At 49.4% G+C, this 24,939-nt stretch overlaps 1 protein-coding gene across 1 annotated transcript in view; it reads left to right on the top strand.

Moving 5' to 3' along the window:
• The window catches only part of HDGFL3 (HDGF like 3), a 58,937-nt gene that overhangs the window by 25,923 nt on the left and 8,075 nt on the right, over positions 1 to 24,939 (top strand). Inside the window, exons 2-5 of the mRNA XM_034784221.1 lie at positions 8,437 to 8,513; positions 12,318 to 12,456; positions 21,867 to 22,025; positions 24,081 to 24,227. Of these exons, the coding sequence (XP_034640112.1) occupies positions 8,437 to 8,513; positions 12,318 to 12,456; positions 21,867 to 22,025; positions 24,081 to 24,227 (522 nt within the window). The remainder of the gene's footprint in view (positions 1 to 8,436; positions 8,514 to 12,317; positions 12,457 to 21,866; positions 22,026 to 24,080; positions 24,228 to 24,939) is intronic.

The following is a 24,939-nucleotide window of genomic DNA, read 5'->3' as shown; positions in this document are numbered from 1 at the left end:
ATTTTTAATGGCACACTGCTGCCTGCCGGGGTCCCGGCTGCCGGCCCCGCTCAGCCGGCAGCTGGGACCCCGGCAGGCAGCAGTGTGCCATTAAAAATCCTGCCCAGCCCAGCCTGCTCTTCTCTGCCCCCCGCCCACTGCTCTTTCCTGCGGGGGCAGGAGGCAGAAGCTTGGTCATGCCGGCTGCTGCTGCAGGGCAGCCTCCACCGGCAGCCAAGCTCCCCCCTCCCCCGCCTCTTCCCCCAGCAAGCTGGGTTCCTGCCCCTCCTCCTCTCCCTCCCTGCGGCTGAACAGCTGATGGCTCGGGAGAGGGAGAAGCGGAGCTGGAACCGCAGCCGCAGTGTGCTCACTGCTCTGGAGAAGAGGCAGAGGTGGGGATGGGGCCTTGGGGAAGGAGGGTGGAATCAGGGCATATCCCCCCTCAGCCCCCTGCCCTGACCCCTGCATCCTCCCCCCGTGACCCCAGCCCTGACTCTGGCACCCCCCACACATACCCAGCTCCCCCACACTCCATGCCCTGACTCCTACACCCCCCTCACATGCCCCCAGCCCTCTGCCCTGACACCTGCACCCCCCACACCTACCCCGCCCCCCCACTCCATGCCCTGACTCTTGCACCCCCCCACATCCCCACCCCCCCGAGCACCAAATAGAAGCTCCTGCCCCCCCCACACACACACATTCCCACCTGCATCCCTCACACCAAATGGGAGCTGCCCAGGTAAGTGCTCCACACCCAAACTTCCTGCCCCAATCCTGAGCCCCCTCCCCCATTCTAACTCCTGGCCAGACCCTACACCCCAACCCCCAGCCTGCTCCTTCACCCCCAGCCCTGTGCTTAGTGCACTCCCACCCTCAGCTCAGTGCAGAGAGAGAGGAAGAGAATGGGCTAAAACCAGGGAGAAGGTAGGTACCCACTCTATGTGGGCAGGGCTGGGACCCCAGACCGGCAGCGGGCTGAGCAGGGCCAGCAGCCGGGACCCTGGCTGGCAGGAGCTGGCGGACGGAACCCCAGACTGGCAGCGGACTGAGCGGCAGCGGGCTGAGCCAGTCGGGTCCCCCGGCCGCTGGTCCCTCTCAGCCTGCTTCCAGTCTGGGGTTCTGGCTCCCAGCCGCGTGCCAGCCGGGGTTCCGGCTGCAGGCCCCGCTCAGCCCACTGCCGGCCTAGGTGAACCCCAGGCTGGCAGTGGGCTGAGCGGGCCAGCGGCATAAGATTACATTTTAATTGAATTTTAAATGAAGCTTCTTAAACATTTTGAAAACCTTGTTTATTTTACATATGACAATAGTTTAGTTATATAGAGAGTTATACAGAGAGACCTGCTTAAAAACATTAAAATGTATTACTGGCACGTGAAACCTTAAATTGAAGTGAATAAATGAAGCCTCGGCACGCCACTTCTGAAAGGTTGCCGACCCCTGTTCTATGTGTTGAATGATGTATTATTTTAAATAATTGCTGAAAAAAGGATTTATTCATTCTGGTGGCTCCCAATAGCTTACCCTACTCTATTTAAAAAACATGTATTTTCCTTTTTTAGCTGAAATGTGTAAGTCGATGGAGATAAAAACGCCAGCATGGGGGAAAGCGAGTAATCTGTTCCACCAATAGATTCTGAAGAAAGTTGCTTTTAGCCATTCTTTCTGTTAATTAGCTAATTGCAAAATATCAAGATGCTTTGTCTTTGTTGGCAATAATGAGCAACTTTAACCAGTTTGCAGTTTGACTTGATTGCTGTGCTCTGACTCCAGAAATTTCAGTGGGAGATTCAGATCTCTGCAGTGCTTCTGTGTGCTTTTGCCAGTCAAAGGCACTTACTGCATATCATAACAGTCAGTGGTTACTGCTCTGCAATTTAAATTCCCTGTTCTTGTGGTTTCTATGTCCACATATGAATCTATGCATAGTCAAGTTAATCTTTCCTGGTTGTTTCATGTTTTCTTGATAGCAAAATATGTTTGCAATATAGAATACCTTGTCAAACATAATGGGTCAGCTTCTGCTCTGATGGCACCAAGCAGCCAGAAAACCATCTCAACTGATTGCTTCCCCCTACATGGGGTTATTGCCACACAGCCAAGAGCCAGAACAGTGGCACTACCATGCTACCTACCAGCACAGGGGGCCTTCCTAAGGGAAAGAGGATGTGGCTGGGATGACCGTGTGCTGCGACTGCCTGTATAGCCCCTCGGTGGCCTGGTGTAAGTTAGTGGAGCTTTAGGAAATGTTCCGTTATTCCAAATGTAGGGCCAAATGTTTTCTCCCTTGTGTGGCTGTGCAGGGGCTGCTGATAGTGACAGCCCCTGTGCTCCAGGGACTGTAGGGCCTGCTGGGAAGCTGAACACCCAAACAGGGGGGCAGGGAGGAAGAGGCAGGGTCATGGCCTCACTGCCCCCCCACCCCTTCAACTCTGCACTAGCCTGCACAGTGGGGCCATCACACGCAAGGGAACAATCTCTTCCATCCTAGTGGATGGAGCAGACTACATCTCCCCCATGTGCAAGAAGCAGCACTATGAGGGTTTGGGCTTCTCTGAAGCACAGTCTCACCAGTGCTTCTCCTAGGAATGTGCAGCTCAGCACTACCCCCAGACAGGGCTGTGGTTTAAACGCCACAGTGTAGCCCAGAGAGTTAGTACCTCACTCTCCAAACAGTCTCTTTGGTTCCAGTGGAGCTACTTGTGGGTTAAGTGCTGCAGAATCCAGCCTTCAGGAATCAGTTGGGAATACTACGCGAGGAGCCAGCTACTGTGCAACACCATTAAGATCCGCAAGACCGGGCTCTTATTGAGGTTGTTTACAAACTAAAAGGATTTGTGAATGAAAAATTACGACAAAATTGTCCTTTATGTGTGTCAGAAACATACAGCTAAGGGTAGCATAAAATCCCTCCTCAGCAGCTGTATTGAATCTTTACCTGCAAGGGGTTAAGAAGTTCAAATAACCTGTTTGGCACCTGACCAAAAGGACCAATAAGGGAAGAAGATACTTTCAAATCTGGGGGGGAGTTTTGTTTGTGCTCTCTTTGTTGTTCCCTTTCCGGGCCGAGAGACCAGGCAGATAAAACATCTCCTGAAAACATACCTGAAATGATGAATCTAAGATTACAAAAATTGTAAGTAAGGCAAGGAAATGCGTTAGATTTTCTTTTGTTTTAGCTTATGAATTTTCCCTCTGCTAAGAGGTAGTTTTATTCCTGTTTTTTGTAACTGTGAAATTGAGTCCAGAGGGGAGTACTCTGTGTTTTAAATCTTTTTATTACCCTGTAAAGTTACCTTCCATCCTGATTTTGCAGGTATGATTCTTTTACGTTTTTCTTTATTATAAAATAAAGTTCTTCTTTTAAGAACCTGATTGATTTTCAGTGTTCTAAAAGCCAAAGGGTTTGGTCGGTGCTCACATTGTAACCAATTGGTTAGTATATTATTCTCAAGCCTTCCCAGGAAAGGGGTGTCAAGGGGCTTGGGGGGATATTTTGGGGGAATAGGGACTCCAAGTGACCCTTTCCTGCATTTTTGTCTAAATCACTTGGTGGTGGCAGCAATACCATCCAAGGACAAGGAAAGGAATTTGTCCCTTGGGGAAGTTTTTAACCTAAGCTAGTAGAAATAAGCTTAGGGGGTCTTTCATGCAGGTCCCCACATCTGTACCCCAGAGTTCAGAGTGGAGAGGGAACCCTGACAATGTGTTTTTGCAGTTTCAGGACAACTGCACCTGTGTTCCTCCTCCAGGGCCCACCAAGGGCACTTGATTTAGCCTTCCAGCTCCCAGCAGTCACCTCTCCTCTGGGTGGAGACTCATGTTTCACTCCCTCCTGGCCCGGGATTTTAAGGCTGCACAGCTCCTTGCTCGACACTGTGATATCCCCAGCAAGCCAGGCTGCCTAAACAGGCCAATGCCCGCACTTTGCTTTCACTCTGAAGGTGATGACCAGTGTATTGCCACAGCTGTAAGTTACCACCCAGCTCCTTTTAAGCAAGCACATTGATTCTTAAGATGAAAGCACTTTAGAGAAAACATTAAAACAAGAAAAGCACCTATACACATGCTAAAAGGCTTACCCCAGAGGTCACCCCAACTCCATCCTATAACTCTGATAGGTTTTAGTCCTTCAAACCCCACAACAAGGTTTTTCCCTTAGTTACAAGTTCATCCATCTTTGCTTCGGAACCAAGGCTGGGCAGATCAGCCATTTCTTCATACAGCTCAGGCCTCTGCTCTTGGCCTTCTGTATCAGGTAATCAGCAGACAATGACCCTTTCTTGAGGGCATAGTGTCAAATGACTCGGCTTTTGCATTAACTTCTCCCTATGGATTTCCCGGGAAATCCACTTAACACATATTGTCCCAAAAATCCATACTGGTCTGACACAGTCTCAGTATTATCTAGACAGTATAGTCTGTCCCATCTGCCCCTACAGAAGTTACATACAATCCCAGCGCACAATAATACATAAACTGAAGACAATAAGGTCTTTCAAGGAGATTGCAGGAAATGGTCTGATCTGTTACTCATGTTTGTTGACCTTAGCAACATGCTTTACTAAAACCCCTGCACCAACTAGTGATGTGGGGAGTGCATGTTCCACTTGCAGACCTGCACCTCAAAGATTGCATTTAGTTACCACAAACCCCGTAAAAGGGCTCCAAAGCTGGGCCATTTGGCTAGCAAACAAATGCTGGGAGGGGCTCCTGTGCTAAGCTTGTTTATAAAGAAAGCAGTTGTTCTTCATTAAGCAGATGAAAGCAACAGAAGTAAAGGAGAGGAAACTGGACATCTGAAACCACCTGCTTTATTTTAGGGGTAATTGAAATGTTTATGATGTGATCGATGCACAGATCAGATTCACACACAGGGTGGCTCAAGATCTAGCGCACCATCTGTTTTGCTTCAGAAAACCCCACCGATCTGATTGCAGGTTATACCAGGCACTTTAAAATCTGTTCGTTTCCTTTTAGAAGCAAAACGAAGCAGCAGTTAGGCGGTGTAGGAGACAGATGCCCCAGTCGGTCGCTATGTTTCTGTGACTATAGCCCACTGTCTTAGCCTGGGTGCACTTATCTCTTTTGTTCCTGGTTTGAACTATTCAGGGTTTCCCCCCCTTGCTGGCACTGAGGGAAGTATCAGATCCAAATTTTAGTGGATTTAACCAAAACATCCTGGAGGATGGCAGTGATTTGGGGCTGAGCTCAGCAGCTGGGAGCTGGCAGCATGGCTGCTGTCCTCCTAAGTATCCCTTTGTGGAAAATAGTCATTTGCAGGGAGTGCTGAGGTTATTCAGTTAGTTAAATAATCAGCATTTACACTTCAGCAGTCAGTCAAAAGTGGCCCGACATGTTTCTCTTTTGTATGGTAGGTCATGCAGGTTTTCCCCTAATAGTCTCATGTGGGCAGGCTGCACAGAGTCTTATTGAACAGAAAAAGAACAGAGAACCTTCTGTATTACTGCGCTCCGCTCGCCCTAACCTCAATGGAGATTTTGCCTTTGAGTTCAGCAGTAACAGGATGACACTAAGGACATGCCTGTATTGCGATAAAAGACCCGTGGCATGGCCACGGCTGACTCTGGTCAGCTGACTCAGGTCGCAGGGCTCGGGTTGAGTGACTGTAAAATTGCACTGTAGACATTCAGGCTTGGGCCAGAGCCTGGGCTCTGAGACCTTCCCCCCTTGCACGGTCTCAGAGCTTGGGCTCCAACCCAAGCCCAGACGTCTACCCTGCAATTCTGTAGCCCTGCAACCGGAGCCTTGCGAGCCCAAGTCACCTGAGCTGGGCTCTGAAACTCAGTACTGCAGGTTTTTTATCACAGTGTAGACATACCCTTAGAGATTGACTCCACCCCCATACGTTTCTAGTGACATTAATCTGAAGGGTGTGGGTCACAGCCCTGTCAGTGAAGGTAGGAAGTGTCTGGTCCTTGGCAACACAATGGGAGGTTGGAGTGTACATGTAATGCAGTGGGAGCTTCACAAGCCCATCCTGGAGCTGTCCAGTGCAGATTTATGTTTAATAACTTTCACAAAGATTATGGTGTGCACAATTTTCTAGGGCAGTGAAAAGCACTTTGATGACTTCCTCAAATGACACAAAGGCAGTGGGGTGGTCAGTCAGTGGATGAACTTACTGAGGAATAGACAACAGGTGAGCAGCAAGACAGAGAGAGAACTCAACACCCCCTTGCTGCTATTCACACCTGGCAACAGAAGCTGCCAGGGAATGTGGCAAGTGGTCTGACTGCACTGCAGACAGTGCTCGGGAGAGGATCCTTACTCCTGCAGAGTCCAGAACATCATCTGATATAACACCCCATCCCCTAGTCTCAGTGTCATGTGAATATCCTTCCTTGGGATTCCGTGTAAGAAATGTTCCTCGTGGTCAGCGTTCCACACTAAGCATCTCTTCACTCCCCAGTATCAGTCTTCACGCCTCAGATGATTTGCAGTTGTTAGTTTTATTCCATGAGAAACTCCACTGGCACTGTACACCACATCTTTCTACAATGCAGTCCATGGCTGGATTCAGGGCCGGCTCCAGGCACCAGCCTGGCAAGCAAGTGCTTGGGGCGGCAGCTCCGGAAAGGGGCGGCAGGTCCAGCTATTCGGTAGCAATTCGACGGACGGTCCCTCACTCCCGCTCGGAGCGAAGGACCTCCCGCCGAGTTGCCGCCGCAGATCGCGAACGCTGCTTTTTTTTTTTTTTTTGGCTGCTTGGGGCAGCCAAAACCCTGGAGCCGGCCCTGGCTGGACTTCAAATTTAATATGGAGCTGTAGCCCGCAGAGACTGCCACTGTGATCCCATGTTCAGTGATCCCTTTAGCCGCGTTGTCTGTCGCATTCTGGACCTAGTTTCTCTCCTGGTCATACTGAAGATGCAGTATGACCCATTTAGGGTGACCAGACAGCAAGTGTGAACAATCGGGATGGGGGTGGGGGGGGTAACAGGAGCCTATATAAGAAAAAGACCCAAAAATTAGGACTGTCTCTATAAAATTGGGACATCTGGTCACCCTAGACCCATTCCTGCAAATTGGGTGCATCCCCCAGGCTCCTGGTAAACTATCATCATAGACCTTGTTACTATGAAGTTTAGACACTTCTAGCTTTAAGTAGCATAACATTTGTTGCAGTCTGAAAGCCATGGAAACCCTGACTTGCTACCAGTCTGCATTTGTGAGTGAGTGGCAGGGTCTGAATGTTTCCCTCCACATTCTTTTTCCTGCAGTTACAGTCGGGTACCCATATTTAAAATAGGAACTAACCAGGAAATAATCTGATTGGTGGGCGCTCATTTAAAACATATTATGAATTTCATTGAAAACAGGGGCTCAGGTAACATCCTGGACAACCTTCCCTCCATCTGTTTCTGGTACTGAAGAATGCACAGAATAGCCGTGAAGTTCTTGCCTGTGGCCATACTGAGTTCAGCTAAGGACTTGCTACTAGTCTGAACCCTCAGTCACTCTTTGCTCTTCCTTTATATGAGTTTAGATAAGATCCCTAACACTTACATTAGCATAGATGCAATTTTGAAAAGTTTTCATGAAATGTCTTAGACAATCAGGTTCCTTGCTGGCTCAGAAGCCAGATCATCAGCTGATGTAATGTGGCACCACTGGGCTGAAGTCAGTGGAGCTCCTCTGATTTACATCAGCTGAGGATCTGGCCCTAGTTCTGTATTGAAAGTTGTTGCCATCTGTCTGCTTGGTGACCTGTGTGACATGAGCTTGGTGGTCTCTGTCCAGTTCTTGGGAGATAAGCACACACCTCACAAGACCCCCCAGCACAAGGAGCATTCCTTGGTAGCCTTGTTGGTAGCCTCAGCAGAGACCAGGGGCCAAATGGACATGGAGATGAAGTTATCATTCCCAGTGCAGGTGAACAGGAGATATGGCTTCTCTGGAAGAGGGTTGAGAGGAAGGCTGGTCCGGTGGTTAGGGTGCTAGCTTAGAACTCAGGAGACCTATGTGCTAGTCCCTCCACTGCCATAGATTTCCTGTGTGACCTCAGGCAAGTCAGTTTGTCTGGTCCTCATCTGTAAAATGGGGATAATGGTGCTTCCCTAGCTCACATGGGTGTTGTGGGGATAAATACATTAACGATTGAGAGGCCCTCAGACACTGTGGTTATGGGGACAAGATAAGTACCATAGGTAGATACATTGGTAGAGCAGGGTGATAGAAGGTTACCATATGGCTTCCCCTAACGTACCTGTTCTGTGGCTAAATGGAGGAATTGACTCTTCAGGTTTGCCATTGAGGTGCTTCGCAGACACATACACTTGTTATAAAATATAAACTAATTAAAATAAACAAGCCTCAAGCATAGAATGGGACCTCCAAGAAGTCATGAAATCTCCAATCACACCTTTGTGGTTTGTCTGGCTTCTGAGATTGGCTGGAACATGGTAACAGTCCTGTGTCCCTTTCTATCCCACAGATTGATGAACTCCCTGAGGGAGCTGTGAAGCCTCCAGCAAATAAGTACCCTATCTTCTTTTTTGGGACTCATGAAACGTAAGTGAATGAACATGGTGGTTTCTTTTGAAATGTGTGGGCCTGAATCTCCTTTCACTCAAACTGTTCTTATTCCTGTGTCTCTCCATTGACATTAATGGAGTAAATCTTGATTGAAACCAGTGTAAGACTAGAAGTAGATACTATGGGCCTGAAACTGGCTCTAGTAGGGTAAAGGAGCCTTAACGTGGGTGTGATTGTGAATGCCACCCTACAGGGCCAGGGTGGTGCATCGGGGCCTGCATGTCAATGGGAATCAGGGCCCATGTTTCTTGCATGTACACATTTTGACATGATCTATGATAAAAGTACATTATACTTGAGCTAATCAAGATGAATGTATTATATTCAAACACCTTTTTGGGCTCAGTCCGATCCCATTGAAGCTGGTACCAAAACTCCCATTGACTTCACTGGGGTCAGAATTTGTCCCTTCAGCAATAAAGAGGGGTTTAGAAAGTGTTTTTTCTTAACTGAAATTTGAGTGGCTCTAATTTTTAGCTCAAGTTAATATTAATTTGGGGGGAGTAACTGACTCAAAGTCAGTAAAAGAGCAAGGATTTTCTCTTGACTATGGGCCAGATTTTCAAAGGTATTTAGGCACCTGGTGGGATTTTCAAAAGCCCGTCAGCACCTAAAACCCATTGAAATTAGTGGGACCTTAGACATCTAGATGCATTTGAAAATCCCATGAGGTACCTAAATACTTTTAATAATCTGGCCTTGTAAGCTTGTATTTCTGCATAAACATAGAACAGGACAGGGTGAGAAGATTGGTGGTGGGCAAATGGAAAAAGAGCTAAGCTGAATCAGGAGTCTCACTCTATTTCCACTTAGTGCTTAAAATAAATATTCTTCTGTGTCGCGGGGTGGAGGAAGGTGGAACAGAAGGGATGGTGGAAGAACTGAGCTGGGTCGTGCCATGGAGGGGGGAAATGGGTGGGAGTAAAGAGTCACTAAATAGTTAATTACCACATCTTAGAATAAGAATAATATTAATTAGACATTGCTTACTGTTAACTCTGCAGTGGCTTAATTTTGGGCTAATGACCTCATTTGCCTCAGAGTTATTATTAGCCTGTGATCTGATTTTTACCTCAGGAACAGAAACGCATTCTGCAGTTATCTCCATATTTTATAAAGAATAACTAATAATAAACTGCAGAGTGCGTCTCGTTATCTCTGTTACGGCAGAGCAGTGAAAACTATCCTCCTCCACGAAGGACACTGCAAAGATCTCAAACCCAGGTTGGGATGATTTTTATTTTTTACCTTGTGTGTAAAAACTGAACTAAAATTTCCATGTATTATGGATGAGATAAATTCAAATGTGTCAGGGTGAGTTTCACATGATGCTCTGTAATTGTTTTCCATATAGCTTTGGTGTGAGCCCTTGGCCATATGAAGGGCCATCTCTCAGTAGCAGCAAAATTAGGGAATACTTTCTTAGAGATAAAGGAAAGTTAACTTCTTGGAGTTCTTTGCTCTGATGTCACTTTTATCATCTGTATGTTGGGAGATCACTCGTTAGCTTTTAAGTAAATGTACATTCTCCACAGTAGTAGTAGTATTGTATAAGTGTGGATTTCTCAGAGACCACATCAGATCCAGGTGCCATTGTGCTAGATCAGTGGTGGGGAAACTTTTTGGCCTGAGGGCCACATTGGGGTTGCAAAACTGTATGGAGGGCCGGGTAGGGAAGGCTGTGCCTCCCCAGACAGCCTGGCCCCCACCCCCTCCTACTTCCAGTCCCCTGACTGCCCCCCTCAGAACTCCCGACCCATCCAACCCTCCCTGCTCCTTGTCCCCTGACCACACCCTCCCGGGACCCCCCAACCCTAACTGCCCCCCCCAGGACACCACACCCTATCCAACCCCCCCTTCTCCCTGTCCCCTGACTGCCCCTACCCCTATCCACACCCCCGTCCCCTGACAGGCCCCCTGGGACTCCCACGCCTATCCAACCCCCCCTGCTTCCTGTCCCCTGACTGCCCCCCCAGAACCTCTGTCCCATCCAAACCCCCTGCTCCTGTCCCCTGACTGCCCCCCGGAACTTCCTGTCCCTTATCCACCCACCCAGCCCCCTTATCATGCCACTCAGAGCAGCATGTCTGGCAGCTGCGCCGCTCGGCCGGAGCCAGACGCTCTGCTCTGCAGGAGCGCACAGCCACGCCGCCCAGAGTGCTGCCCGCACAGCGGTGTGGCTGCGAGGGTGAGGGGACAGCAGGGGAGGGGCCGGGGGCTAGCCTCCCCGGCCGGGAGCTCAAGGGCCAGGCAAGATGGTCCCACAGGCCGAAGGTGGCCCGCGGGTTGTCGTTTGCTCACCTCTGTGCTAGATGATCTACAGACACATAGTAAGAGCAAGTCCTTGCCCCAAAGAGCTTACAGTTTAAGGCCTCGGTACAGCAGCTGTCTCCATGCTCTCAGGCCCCTGAGGGAATGGGACCACTTGTCAATAAAGTTACTCACATGTATAAGTGCTAAAAGGATCAAGGCTGAATTCAACTGAAGCTGCACAAGTCGGAAGAGGGATGGTCCAACAGTCAAGGTGCTAGCATGGGATGATGAAGATCTCTGTCACAGACCCCCTCTGCCACCTTAGGCAAGTCTTTTAGTCTCTCTCTGCCTCCATTCCCCAGCTGTGAAGTGGGGATATTAGCACTGCCTTACCTCACAGGGGTGTTGTGGGGATAAACACATGAAAGATTGTGAAGCTCTGAGACTCTACAGTGATGGGCGCCATAAAAGTGCGTAGGAGGTAGGAAAAGGGTTACAGTAAAAGATAAAGTGGTTACATAGCTATGAGCTTATTTTGATGGGGCAGAAGCTTCTCTAATGGTGAAGCTTCTCTAATGGTGAAGCTCATAGCTTCTGCCCCATCATGCTTAATACAAATTATGATTGGCCATGGAAGTGTAAAAATACCAGTCTTCAAGAAATAGTCAGCGAAGAAGAAATGATGGTTGTTTTAGGTTTTATGTATGAAATTATTGGTTTATTTTCCAAAATTTGTTTATGCCAGGAATCGCCTAGAATGTGAGTAGGATTTTCTAATCAAATTATAGCCATGGTTTTTGTAGGTAAATTCTTGCTAATTTTATTTCTTCCTCCCTGCATCGTGATGTCCATTTTTGGGACTGGTTGACCTGCGGCAGAGCTGCTTTATGAAAGGGGGTAGTGCTAAGTCTCTTAGCTGCGATGCCTACAAAATAACTTGGCAACAGTTAGGCACCTGGTGGGTTGATGGCACTGCCAGTAATGCCGACCAATATTGTCCCATTGTTTTCTTGTATCCCCTATCTGTTGTCTCTTGTTATACTTAGTTGTAAGCATTTGTGGGTAGGAACCATCTTTTTGTTCTGTGTTTGTACACCGCCTAGCACAATGGAGCTCCTAAGGTAATAATAATAAATACTACAGCCATTATGACCACATAACAAAGGGGTAGGTTTTGGCTCATGGGTTCTAGCATTTCTCCATGCACTTAAATTTTTTATACAATATTATTTTTAGTCTGTTCCCGATTCTCAGAATTCTCAGCAGTAATTAATATAATACATGAGACTAAGTAATAATTGTTTTTAGAGATGCACAGCATGATTTCAAAACATCAAAAGTTGAGGTCCTGAATCAAGACTATAAAATCTGTAAATTCAGATTCACGTCACTAACGCAAAATCAGCCAGAGTGTAACAATTTAATGCGATGAACAAAAGAATAGGCAACACATCTGCAATATGTGTTTAACTTGCAGGGAAAAAATCCTAACAATATTTTTTGAATGTCAATTTTGTTAAAATGCAGTGCATTCCTGGGGCCCAAAGACCTCTTCCCATATAAAGAATATAAAGATAAATTTGGGAAGTCGAACAAACGAAAAGGATTTAACGAAGGACTGTGGGAAATAGAAAACAACCCTGGAGTCAAGTTTACTGGATACCAGGTAAATGACAGCTTCCCTTCCATTCCTCCTTATCTTACTTATATTCCTTTTGAGGGTGTCTTATCCGTGTAACAACTGGGTAGCTGGTGCTAGAAGGCCGTGGTTTGGATAGTATTGAAGGGTTTCTGAGCTGGTGATGGAAATGTAACTGCATAACATAAAGATAAACATGATCCCATACTCTGTGGCTAGGGTGACCAGACGTCCCGATTTTATCGGGACTGTCCGATATTTGCTTCTTTGTCCCGCGTCCCGACCAATGTTTGGTCGGGACACTGGACAAAAAAGAAATTTTGCCCTCCGCTCTGGCGCTCGCGCCCCTCCCCCCCCCCGCCCTGGCTCCGCCCTCTCCTTCCCCCATTGGCTCCCGCCCCAAATCCCCGCCCTGGCCCCGCCTCTTCCGCAACCACGCAGCATTCCTCCTGCCTCCCAGGCTTGCAGCATGGCGGCGCAAGCCTGGAGGGAGGGGGTGGCGGTGGTGCCTGGATCCTGGAGCTGGTGAGTCAGCTCCAGCACCCAGGCACCAGGCCGGCAAAGGGGAGCTGGCAAGGGAGGGAGACGGGGGGCTCAGCTGTGAACCCCCCCGCCGCGCCAGAGGGCTTCTGCCCGGGCTGCTGCACCCGGGGCCGGGAGCGCAGCCTGGAGGCTGCTGCAGCCCACAGGGCAGCGCGGTGGGTCCGGTCGGGGGCAGCGCGGAGCGGCCAGGGGCTGGGTGAGTGGCGCGGGGGCGTGGGCCTAATCTCTGCTGCTGCTGGGGAGCCCCGCGCCTCTCCCTCCCACTGACGGCTGCGGCTTCTTCCCGGCGGGACGTGCCCCCCGGCCTGCCCCGCGCACATGTGGTGTGCGTCCAGCTGCTCCTTCCAGGCGGGAGGGAGACTAGGCGCGGGGGACGCGCGCCGCATGTGCTCGGGGCAGCGGGAAGCGCGTCTCGCTGGGAAGGAGCCGCAGCCGCGAGCGGGAGGGAGAGGCGCGGGGCTCCCTGGCAGCAGCGGGGATTCGCCCCTCCCGCCCACTCGACTCCTGCCTGCTCCGTGCTGCCCCCGCCTGGACCCACCGCACCCTGCAGCCCCCGCCCGGACCCACTGCGCCCCGCATATGCCCGTGGCGGGCCAGGGGGCGGGAGGTTCCGTGGGAAGGGCAGCGCGCGGGGCCTGCTAATGCCCCAGGCCCCTTTAAACTCTTTTTTTTCGCTCCGCCCCCCCCTTTTTTTTTGCTCTGCCCCCGTCCCGATATTTTATACTACTAATCTGGTCACCCTATCTGTGGCAAATGGAATCTTAATTATACAGCACAGCCCCTCGGTCTGTGCAGTAGTCTGGAAAATTCTGCAGCAGGTATAGGTGAATTAAAAAATAGAATGTGTGTATTGAATTCTATGTAAACATGAAAATTTGGTGCCCAGTTCCTTTTGTTGTTTATTTTTATAGCACTGTGCTGCCCTCTAACTTGACAATGGGCTGAGGATTTTTGCATTGACAATGATTAACAGCATTATAGAAGTTTGGGGAGGGGAGAAGGCAGAGCAGGAGGTTTTGATAGGAGCGGTGACTGCATTTAACAGTTGTCCCTATCATATGTTCTTCTTCGAGTGATTGCTCATGTGTATTCCACAATAGGTGTGCGTGCTCGCCACGTGCATCGGTGTCGGAAGTTTTTCCCCTAGCAGTACCCGTAGGGAAGCGCCCCTCGCGACCGCTGGAGTGGCGTCTCCATGGCGCAGTATAAGGGGCGCTGCGCGCTCCCCCCCCATCCTCAGTTCCTTCTAGCCGCCAGGGAAGGTGCTTTGGAACTGCTCTGCTCCAGCTTTGCTGTAGCTTGTCCCCAGAAGTCTTGTTTGTTCAGTGTATGTGACCTGTAGTTAGTACTCAATTAGTTTTAGTTTAGTTTAGTTGTGTGCCCGGGCCGGGGCATGCCCCGCACCCCGGGTTTAAAGTCGTGCGACACTTGTAGGTGCCCGATGCCAGTGAGTGATCCGCACGCGGACTGTTTAAGCTGTTTGGGTGAAACTCATCTCAGCGATCGCTGCAAGATTTGCAAGTCGTTTAAGCCTCGGACCAAGAGAGAGAGAGACATTAGGCCCCGGATTATCCTCTTGGAGTTGGTGTTGACCCCGATTTCAGTGCGCCGCTCCAAGTTGGCACTGGGCACCGCAATGTCGGTGCGTGGTGACCCCCGGGCACCATCTACTAGTTGGCACCGCTCCCCGTTCACGGGGCACGCCAAGAAGGCTAAGACGAGGCCTACGCCGCCGTGGCACCGTAGTAAATCTGGGGCAGAGACTAGACCTGTGTTGGGCAGTCCTCGATCCCCATCGGCCTCTAGGCCTCTGACTCAAGTCGAGCAGAGTAGCCCGGCCCAGTCAGAGCAGGCTTCCCCGGATGTCCGGATGCTCTCCACGCCGGAGGCCCTGCAGGCGGCCTGGGACATCATGTCCATGCCAGTACTAGGAGCACTGCCAATGTTGGCTCCACACTCCAGAGGCAAGCCACTGCTGGGATCTCCGCAGTAGCCCTTGACTCGGTACTGGTCTCGGTCGAGGGAACATTCCCGACACTGTTTGCCACTCAGCGACAGTTCCGTGCGTAGTCCACGTGGGTCGCCGGCGACTCCCACCAGGTTGTCTGGCTGTGTTCCATCTGACCGAGACGCCAGGCACCGCTCCGCCTCGAGGAGCGAACACCGACGAGACTGAGGCAGACAACGCCAAAGATCCTCATCTCGGAGGGGCTATCGCAGCCAGTTGCGACACGAACGTCTACGCTGTTCCCGTTCGTTGTCCTGCTCCAGGACCCTGTCACGGCACTGCTCCTGCAGCCCCGGGTGTCGATTGCCGTCAAGTCGCTGTCGTGGATCCACCCATCGGAGCCGATCGCCGAGCAGCTGTTACCGACAGTACCAGTCCTCCACGTCGAGGTCGCAGTCTCGGGGTCGGCACCGCTCCCGCTGCCACTGCTCCTCCTGGTCCAGGGACAGTGGCAGGTCGTACGTCAGCCCGGCCTGCCTTTGTAGCCATCCATCGATGGGTCAGGCCAGCCAGGCCAAACAGCCCGCTCCCCCGGTGCCACAGCAGGTGCAGTGGCACTGGGCCCCATGGCCGGCACAATGGTACCATTGGGCAGCATGGCCCCCAACACAGCCCCCGGTGGGGGTTCACTCAGTGTCCGGAGCCTCAGAAGGGCCGTCGGCCTCCCTCTCCTGACCTCCGAGGAAGGAGTCAGTGGGACGTACATCCTCGGCACTGTGCCCGGAGACCGACCAAGTGGACACGCAAAGTACGATGCCAGTGGACACGCAAAGTACGGTGCCGGCCTCCTCACCCTCCCCTGATGAGGCGATTACCGTTTGATGGCAAAGCTCTGTTTGCGGACCAAATGGACATAAAACTGCATGGCCTGAAAGACTCCCGCGCGACGCTTCAGACTCTGGGCCTCTATGTTCCAGCTGCGGCTAAACCTAAGTTTAAGCCGCAGCAAGCTCCCACCCAGGCCATCCACTCTAAATACTAGCCCACTTATAAAAAGTTGCAGGACTATAAGAAATGCCTGCAGAGGCAGTCTCAGCCACCCCCCAGCCTGGGTCCTCCAAGGGCAAACAGGCAGGGAAAACGGTGGTTTTGACAGGACTCCCAGGGGCGCCCTGCCAGTTCTCATCAGGGACCCACCCACAATAAACCTTCCCTCCTCCAACCGGTTCTGTGCTTTCCTCCCAGAGTGGTCGCAGCTGACCTCAGACCAATGGGTCTTCAACACCATCTCCTGGGGTTACACCCTCCAGTTTACCTCCACCCTGCCCAACCACCCTCTGCCCCCATCCCTCCTGGGGGACCCCTCTCACGAGGCTCTGCTTGAGCAGGATGTGGGGCGGCTTCTTGGCCTAGGAGCGGTGGAAGTGGTGCCAGTGGAGTTCAAACGCAAGGGCTACTACTCCCGCTATTACCTTATCCCAAAGGCCAAAGAGGGGCTCAGGCCCATCCTGGACCTGCGAGGCCTGAACCAGTACATGGTGAAGCTCAAGTTCTGCATGGTGTCCCTGGCCTCCATAATTCCCTCCCTGGATCCCAGGGACTGGTATGCCACCCTTGATCTGCAGGACGCGTACTTCCACATTCATATATTCAAGGGGCACAGACGCTTCCTCCATTTCACAGTTGGGCAGGAGCACTACCAATTTACAGTCCTCCCATTTGGCCATGCGTCTGACGAAGTGGGCATTCACCCACGAAAGCTTATGCTCCAATACATCTGTTAGTCTTAAAGGTGCCACAGGACCCTCTGTTGCCATTTGGCCTGTCCACTGCCCCCAGGGTATTTACAAAGTGTATGTCAGTGGTAGCGGCCTACCTCAGGCACCATGGGGTCCAGATCTTCCCCTGCCTGGACGATTGGCTGGTCAAGGGCAGCTCCCGATCGCAGGTGTGGGATCATGTGGCGCTCCTGTCCACGTACGCCACTTTCGGCCTGTTGGTAAATGACCCCAAGTCCACGTTAGTCCTGGTACAACGCATAATGTTTATCGGGACAGTCCTGGACACCACGTCGGCCAGAGCCTCCCTCCCACAGGACAGGTTTGAGACCCTGAAAGGGCTCATCGACACGGTCACAAGGTTTCCAGTGAAAACAGCCAGAGCGTGCCTCCAGCTCTTGGGTCACATGTCGGCGTGCACATATGTGGTCCGCCACACCAGACTCAGGATGAGGCCCCTCTAGCTCTGGTTGGCCTCGGCATTCTCCCAGACCAGAGACAGGATGGACAAAGTCCTCACTGTGCCCGAACTGGTGATCGCCTCCCTACGATGGTGGTCCTCCCCGGGGAACATGCTCCATGGGGTCCCATTCAGAGGCAGGCCCGTGTCGATGGAACTGGTGTCCGATGCATCAGACCTGGGGTGGGGAGCCCATGTGGGGGACGTTCAGACCCAAGGTCTGTGGTCTGCACAGGACCTGGCCCTCTACATAAATGTCAAGGAGCTCAGGGCGGTGCGGCTGGCGTGCATGGCCTTCCGCTCGCACCTGGAGGGCCAGGTGGTCACGGTTCTCACAGACAACACGGCCTCGATGTTTTGCAACAACAGGCCAGGCAGGGCCCGATCCTCTGCCCTCTGCTGCAAAGCCCTCAGGCTGTGGGACCTCTATATAGCCCACGACATTTGCCTACAGGCCTGCCACCTACTGGGCGCCCGGAACTCGCAGGCGGATCGCTTGAGCGGGGATTTCTCCTCTCAGCACGAGTGGTCCCTTCACCCAGAGGTGGTGTACAGACTTTTCCAAGAGTGGGGAACTCCCCAGGTGGACCTGCTTGCAACCTGGCAGAACCGTCGCTGTCCCCGGTTCTGCTCCGGGGGGGGCTGGGACGGGGCGCTATCTCCGATGCCTTCCTCCTGTCCTGGTCAGGCCGGTTTTCTCTATGCCTTCCCCCCATTCCCACTGATAGGCAAGGTCCTGGAAAAGATAAAAACAGACAGGGCCCAGGTCCTACTGATTGTCCCGGCATGGTCCAGGCAGCATTGGTACAGGACCCGCACGGGCCTAGCAGTCGCCCCGCCGGGGCCATTGCCATCCTGCCCGGACCTGCTCTCCCAGGACCAGGGCCACCTCCTCCACCCCATCCTAGTGGCACTCCACCTCACGGCGTGGTTGCTCAATGGTTAGGCGGGAGGAAAGGACGTGCTCGGAAGAGGTTCAGCGCGTCCTCTTGGAAAGCAGATGACCCTCCACACGCCGAGCCTACTTCACAAAGTGGTCTCGGTTCTCCCGATGGGCAGATGAGCGGAGCATTTCCCCCGTGGCTGCCCCAATCCAGCTCATTCTGGACTACCTCCTTCACCTTAAAGCCCAGGGCCTGGTGCCCTCATCTGTCAAGGTGCACTTGGCGGCCATATTGGCCTTCCACCCGCTGGTGCAGGGCCACATGATATTCTCCCATGCTATGACTGGCTGATTCCTTAAGGGATTGGATCGTCTCTTCCCGTACGTCAGGCCCCCAGTCCTACAGTGAGACCTGAACCTGGTGCTGGCCCACCTCACGGGCCCCCCGTTTGAGCCGCTAGCTACGTGCTCCTCGTTGCACCGCTCATGGAAGGTAGCCTTCCTGGGCGATCACGTCGGCTAGGCGGGTCTCGGAACTCAGGGCCTTGACCTCCGAGCCCGTGTACACGGTGTTCCATAAGGATAAGGTCCAGCTCTGCCCACATCCTTCATTCCTCCCAAAGGTGGTCTCTGCCTACCACATGAGTCAGGACATTTTCCTGCCAGGTCTCTGCCCCAAGCCCCATATGTCCAGTGAGGAGTGCCACCTCCACACACTGGATGTGCGACAGGCTCTGGCTTTCTACCTGGAGTGGACAAAACCATTCAGAAAGTCCTCGCAGCTATTCATCGCCTCAGCTGAACACATGAAGGGTCAGCCGATCTCCACTCAGCGGCTCTCCAATTGGATCACATCGTGCATCTATACCTGTTATGACCTGGTGGGAATCCTCCCACCGTCAGTTGTGAAGGCACAGTCAACTAGGGCGCAGGCCTCGGCTTCCTTTTTGGCCCATGTCCCTATCCAGGACATTTGTAAGGCTGCTACGTGGTCTTCAGTTCACACTTTCACCTTGCATTATGTGATTGTCTCCCAAATCAGTGAGGACGCCGGGTTCGGAAGGGCCGTTCTCTGTCCCAAGAGTTTGTGAACTCCTTCCCACCTCCAGCAGATATAGCTTGGAATCACCTATTGTGGAATACACATGAGCAATCACTCAAGGAAGAAAAGACAGTTACTTTTCCGTAACTGGTGTTCTTCGAGATGTGTTGCTCATGTCTATTTCACATCCTGCCCTCCTTCCCCTCTGTCGGAGTTGTCTGGCAAGAAGGAACTGAGGGTAGGGGGAGTGCACGGCCATGGAGGCGCCAGTCCAAGGGTTGCTAAGGGCGCTCCCCTACGGGTACTGCTAGGGGAAAAACTTCCGACACCGGTGCATGTGACAAGCACGCACACCTATTGTGAAATAGACATGAGCAACACATCTCGAAGAACACCAGTTACGGAAAACATAACTGTCTTTTAGGAATAGAGTCAGTCAGCCAGAGAGGAACAGTCAAGGGGCTATAGAAATCCAGAGTATGTTATATGGTCCTTCAAGAGCATAAGCCACCTCTAAAAGATGGAGGACAGCTGTTATCCAATGAGCACTTTTCGAAGTATGGAACATCTGCAGCTGAGCCTGGTATCCTGTATTCCTGTCCCTCTTTCTCAGCCATGGAGATGATGATCTGAATGTTGATAGGGGTGGGGTTTAGGGAGCCACTGGACTGCTGGAGAAGGAACGTGGGAGAGTTCTCCACATCCTGGTCGGATCTGAAATTTCCCTCTAGGGAGATGTTGGTTTTTTGGGCTGCGACCCTTTCTACTGATTGGGTCACTTGCCCATGCAGCCAAGATCTCTGAGTTTGCATTGCCCGGCACAAACCTGGAAAATGACAGATAAATCCTATTGGACTGAGTCATTAGTTCTCCACTCTGCCATCACCATCACTTGTGTTTCTCTGTAAACTAGGGCTGTCGATTAATCGCAGTTAACTCACACGATTAACTCAAAAAATTAATTGCAATTAATCACAGTTTTAATCACACTGTTAAACAAAAGAATACCAATTGAAATAGATTAAATATTTTGGATGTTTTTCTACATTTTCATATATATTGTATTCAGTGTTTTAATTGAAATCAAAGTGTATATTATTTTTATTACAAATATTTGCCCTGTAAAAATGTTAAACAAGAGAAATAGTATTCTTCAATTCACCTCATACAAGTACTGTAGTGCAATCTCTTTGTCCTGAAAGTGCAACTTACAAATGTAGATTTTATTTTTGTTACATAACTACACTCAAAACCAAAACAATGTAAAACTTTAGAGCCTACAAGTCCACACAGTCCTACTTCTTGTTCTGCCAATCACTAAGAGAAACAAGTTTGTTTACATTTACAGGAGATAATGTTGCCCTCTTCTTATTTACAATGTCACCAGAAAGTGAGAACAGGCATTTGCATGGCACTTCTGTAGCTGCCTCGCAAGGTATTTACATGCCAGATATGCTAAACATTTGTATGCCCCTTCATGTTTCAGCCACCATTCCAGAGAACATGCTTCCATGCTGATGATGCTTGTTAAAAAAATAATGCATTAATTAAATTTGTGACTGAACTCTTCGGGGGAGAATTGTATGTCCCCTGTTCTGTTTTACCTGCATTCTGCCATATATTTCATGTTATAGCAGTCTCGGATGATGACCCAGCACATGTTGTTCATTTTAAGAACACTTTCACTGCAGATCTGACAAAATGCAAAGAAGGTACCAATGTGAGATTTCTAAAATTAGCTACAGCACTCGACCCAAGGTTTAAGAATCTGAAGTGCCTTCCAAAATCTGAGAGGTACGAGGTGTGGAGCATGCTTTCAGAAGTCTTAAAAGAGCAACACTCCAATGCGGAAACTACAGAACCCGAACTACCAAAAAAGAAAATCAACCTTCTGCTGTGGCATCTGACTCAGATAATGAAAATGAACATGTGTCAGTCCACGCTGCTTTGGATTGTTATCGAGCAGAATCAGTCATCAGCATGGACTATGTCCCCTGGAATTGTGGTTGAAGCATGAAGGGACATATGAATCTTTACCACATCTGGCATGTAAATATCTTGCAACGCCGGCTGCGACAGTGCCATGAGAACGCCTGTTCTCACTTTCTGGTGACATTGTGAACAAGAAGCGGGCATCATTATCTCCTGTAAATGTAAATCTTGTTTGAGCGATTGGCTGAACAAGAAGTAGGACTGAGTGGACTTGCAGGCTGTAAAATTTTACATTGTTTTATTTTTGAATGCAGGTTTTTTTTTTTTTTTTTTTTTTTTTGCACAATTCTACATTTGTAAGTTCAACTTTCATGATAAAGAGATTGCACTGCAGTACATGACAAATATTCTTTACAGTGCAAATACTTGTAAACAAAAATAAAGTGAGCGCTCTAGACTTTTTATTATGTGTTGTAATTGAAATCAATACATTTGAAAATATAGAAAACATCTAAAGATATTTAAATAAACGGTATTCTATTAATGTTTAGCAGTGCGATTAATCACGATTAATTTTTTTAATCACTTGACAGCCCTACTGTAAACCTTTCTGAGCTTGTCATCTCAGAATGCATCTGATAACTATTTTCAAGTGGCTACTGAGGAAATTGCCCCTGCCAGCCCTCTATTTTGATAGTTGTAAGATCAGGCTAATTTATTCCTGAGTAAAATGATTAAAGTGCAAGCTCTCTCTTCTTAGGATCTCCCGGTGCAATATGGGACATGGCAAAAATTAATTATTTGGGAGGAGTTTTAGTTGATAATAATTATTATTATTTATTATTTCAAAGGCAATCCAGCAACAGAGCTCATCAGAAACTGAGGGAGAAGGAGGAAATACGGCCGATGCGAGCAGCGAGGAGGAAGGTGATCGGGTAGAAGAGGATGGAAAAGGCAAAAGAAAGAATGAAAAAGCAGGCTCAAAACGAAAAAAATCCTACACTTCAAAGGTGATCCAGGAGCTTTTCCATTGTCACTTGTGCATTGTAATGGCAGTTTAGCCCTGCCTTGTGCACTGTCTAGATTTCTGTTCCAAAATAGTGGGGTTTATTGAACTAGAGAGGACAGTTGGTCTGGAGGTTAGGGCTCTATCCTGGTATTTGGGAGACCTGGATTCAATTTCCTGCTCTGCCACAGACTTACTGTATGGCTTTGGGCAAGTCACTTGGTCTCTCTGCATCTCACTTCCCCATCTGTAAAATGGGATTAATAGCATTTCCCTACCTCACAGGGGTGCTGGGAGGATAAATACATTAAAGCTTGACAGGGACTCAGGCACTGTGGTAATGGGAACCACGTAAGTATTTGAGATCCTATTATTCATTTTCATATTTCTGTCTGTCTGTCAGCACAGTAGCACTGGTGTATTATTCAGTGGGGCAGATTGTCAGCTGGTTTAAATCAGCACATCTCCATGGAAGCCAACAGAGCAATACCAGTTTACACCAGCTGTGGATCTGCCCCAACATATTTTACACACTTCCCGGATTATCATTTTTATTAGATCAGAGAAATTGGTGGGGGTGAAGGGAAGCTGGATGGTTGGCAGCTGTGTAATGGGCATTTCAGGCATTGGCAGCTGAGTTGGGACCGAGGCAGCTGGGGTTGTGGGACAAGCACATTTATATAAGGTAAATATAAATAAGAATAAAGATGAGGGAAACATTTAACAAGATCAACGTTTGAATTGTCATGTTCAGTTTTCAGAACTAACTCTGCACTGGGATGAATGAGGCAGTTCACCCCTCTCTGAGCTCTTATTTTAAGCTGTCTGCTTTGATTTACACTCAGTTCACATTTCAAGGTTATTTTCACAACCATAAGAACTAGAAACATAGGGCCGTATCATGCCATCGGTTTTAAGCAGAGCTCCCAGAGAGTTAAAAATTGGTAGCACAATATGGCCCATATTTTTCTTTTAATGAAATCTTAGGTTCTGTAGTATGACTCTGCAACAAGGGCTGGATTCCACAGCAAAAATCTGTGACTGTAGAATTGTGGAATACATGGGCACTGATTATAATCGCGTGTATGATGAAACTGCCAGAATAGTCATGTTTTGATTAATGTGCTCTCAAGAACAGCTCAAGATGGCTTTGCTCTTCTTCTTCTTCTTCTTCTTCTTTTTTAAACCTGGTTTAATCACGAGCCTGATCTGAAGCCCACTGAAATCAAGGGAAAGAATCCCCTATAAGAATTAGTGCTTGATTTATTTTGTCTTATTAATCTGGCCTCTTACAATGTCACTGAAAAATATTCCATTAATTATTTGGGGGCTAGTTTCAGATTTGCTGAGCTTTGCATTAGAGATGGGCTGGGACCTGAACAAAAACCTTAGATCTCAGCACTCAGGAACTTGTAGATTTAAAAAAAAACACATACAAAGATTCCCCCCCCCCCCCCCCGGTGTGTGTTTCACTTTAGAAATTCAGGTCTTATCTACCCTCTTTTTTTTCTGGAAGACTCTGGACGAATGGAGAATTAGTAGGATGGTGGCTTAAAACCACAATCTATCCCTTTGTGCTGGAGAATTGCATAACATAAAGGGAAGAGGAAAGATGTATTGGTTCCATATGGCTTTAATGTTAATATATTAAAACTGACAGCACTAAGAAAGTATGGAAAGCAGCTCTGTCAGTTCTGCTCTCGTTTTGCACCTCTGTGTTTAATCAAAACTTTTGTCAATCTGGCACCATCATTTCATTAACTACCAAACCTACAGATGACCCTTCTGCTGTTACCATCTCTACCTCTGATTAGCAGTGCTACCCACCTATGTCAGCTGTTAATTTCTCCTCTTGTTTCATCGGTTGCTGTAAATCTGAACGCTGAAACCAACCTATGCTTTCCACCCCCATTGACTGTATCTAGGAAGAGCTTCAAACAGGGGCCCATGAGCTAGGACAAGAAGAATGGACTCGCACGCGCATTGTAAAACACAAGCTACGTCTTTCTCGCTCTGAAGTTTGGTTTTTGTTTGTTAACTGTGTTGTTGATCTGTTTAGAAATCCTCCAAGCAGTCACGGAAATCTCCCGGAGATGAAGATGATAAGGACTGCAAAGAGGAAGAAAATAAGAGCAGCTCTGATGCGGGAGACGCAGGCAATGACACAAGAAACACTTCTTCAGATTTGCAGAAAACCAGTGAAGGGGTAATCTTCCGTTCACATTCCCTTTGTGTGCAGTTTGTTACCACAGATCTCAGACGCAGCGGTGAAGTGCACCCTGTGCAGAGGCATATACACACTGCATAAGTCCTGCTCAACTCCTGCTGTAAGGGTGTGCACAGGGATGAATTTCAACCTATATGAGTGAGCGAGCCTTAGCAAACACTGTGGGCATGATTTCGCCTCTCACTGACCCTAGCGTAAATCAGGAGTAGCTCCAGTGAAGTTGCACTGATATAAAACTGAGGTGAGAGCAGAATCGGGGCCTGTGCATGTTGTACTGTGACTTACGAAATGCAGTGGGCTTGCTTGTTCTCTCACGTGATTTACACCTACATAATTCTGCCAGTTTCTTTGGAGCTGCTTCTGATTCACACAGGCGTAAGTCAGAGGAGAATCAGGCCGTGTGCATGCAGGTTCCTGGGCTGATCCTGCTTTGGGTTTCACTATGCTGAAAGGGGCATATAATGGCATTGTGCCCCGGAGCAGCACGGCAGCTGGCACAAACAAATAACCTGCACATCCCTCACAAGCTTTATCCATATACACTTGTGCCCACTGCACTCCCTCGCATTGTTACTGTGAGCCCAGCAACAGACAGGGAGAGTGTTGGTCAGGAGAACGGATGTGTCTTGATGTGTTTATATCATATCCTGGCCTATCCAAATGGGCGAACAGCAGCCACCTTTAAAAAAAC

Source organism: Trachemys scripta, chromosome 10 (genome assembly GCF_013100865.1).
Source record: "Trachemys scripta elegans isolate TJP31775 chromosome 10, CAS_Tse_1.0, whole genome shotgun sequence".
In the NCBI taxonomy this organism is placed as follows: domain Eukaryota; kingdom Metazoa; phylum Chordata; order Testudines; family Emydidae; genus Trachemys; species Trachemys scripta.
This window is presented reverse-complemented; position numbering and strand designations above follow the sequence as displayed.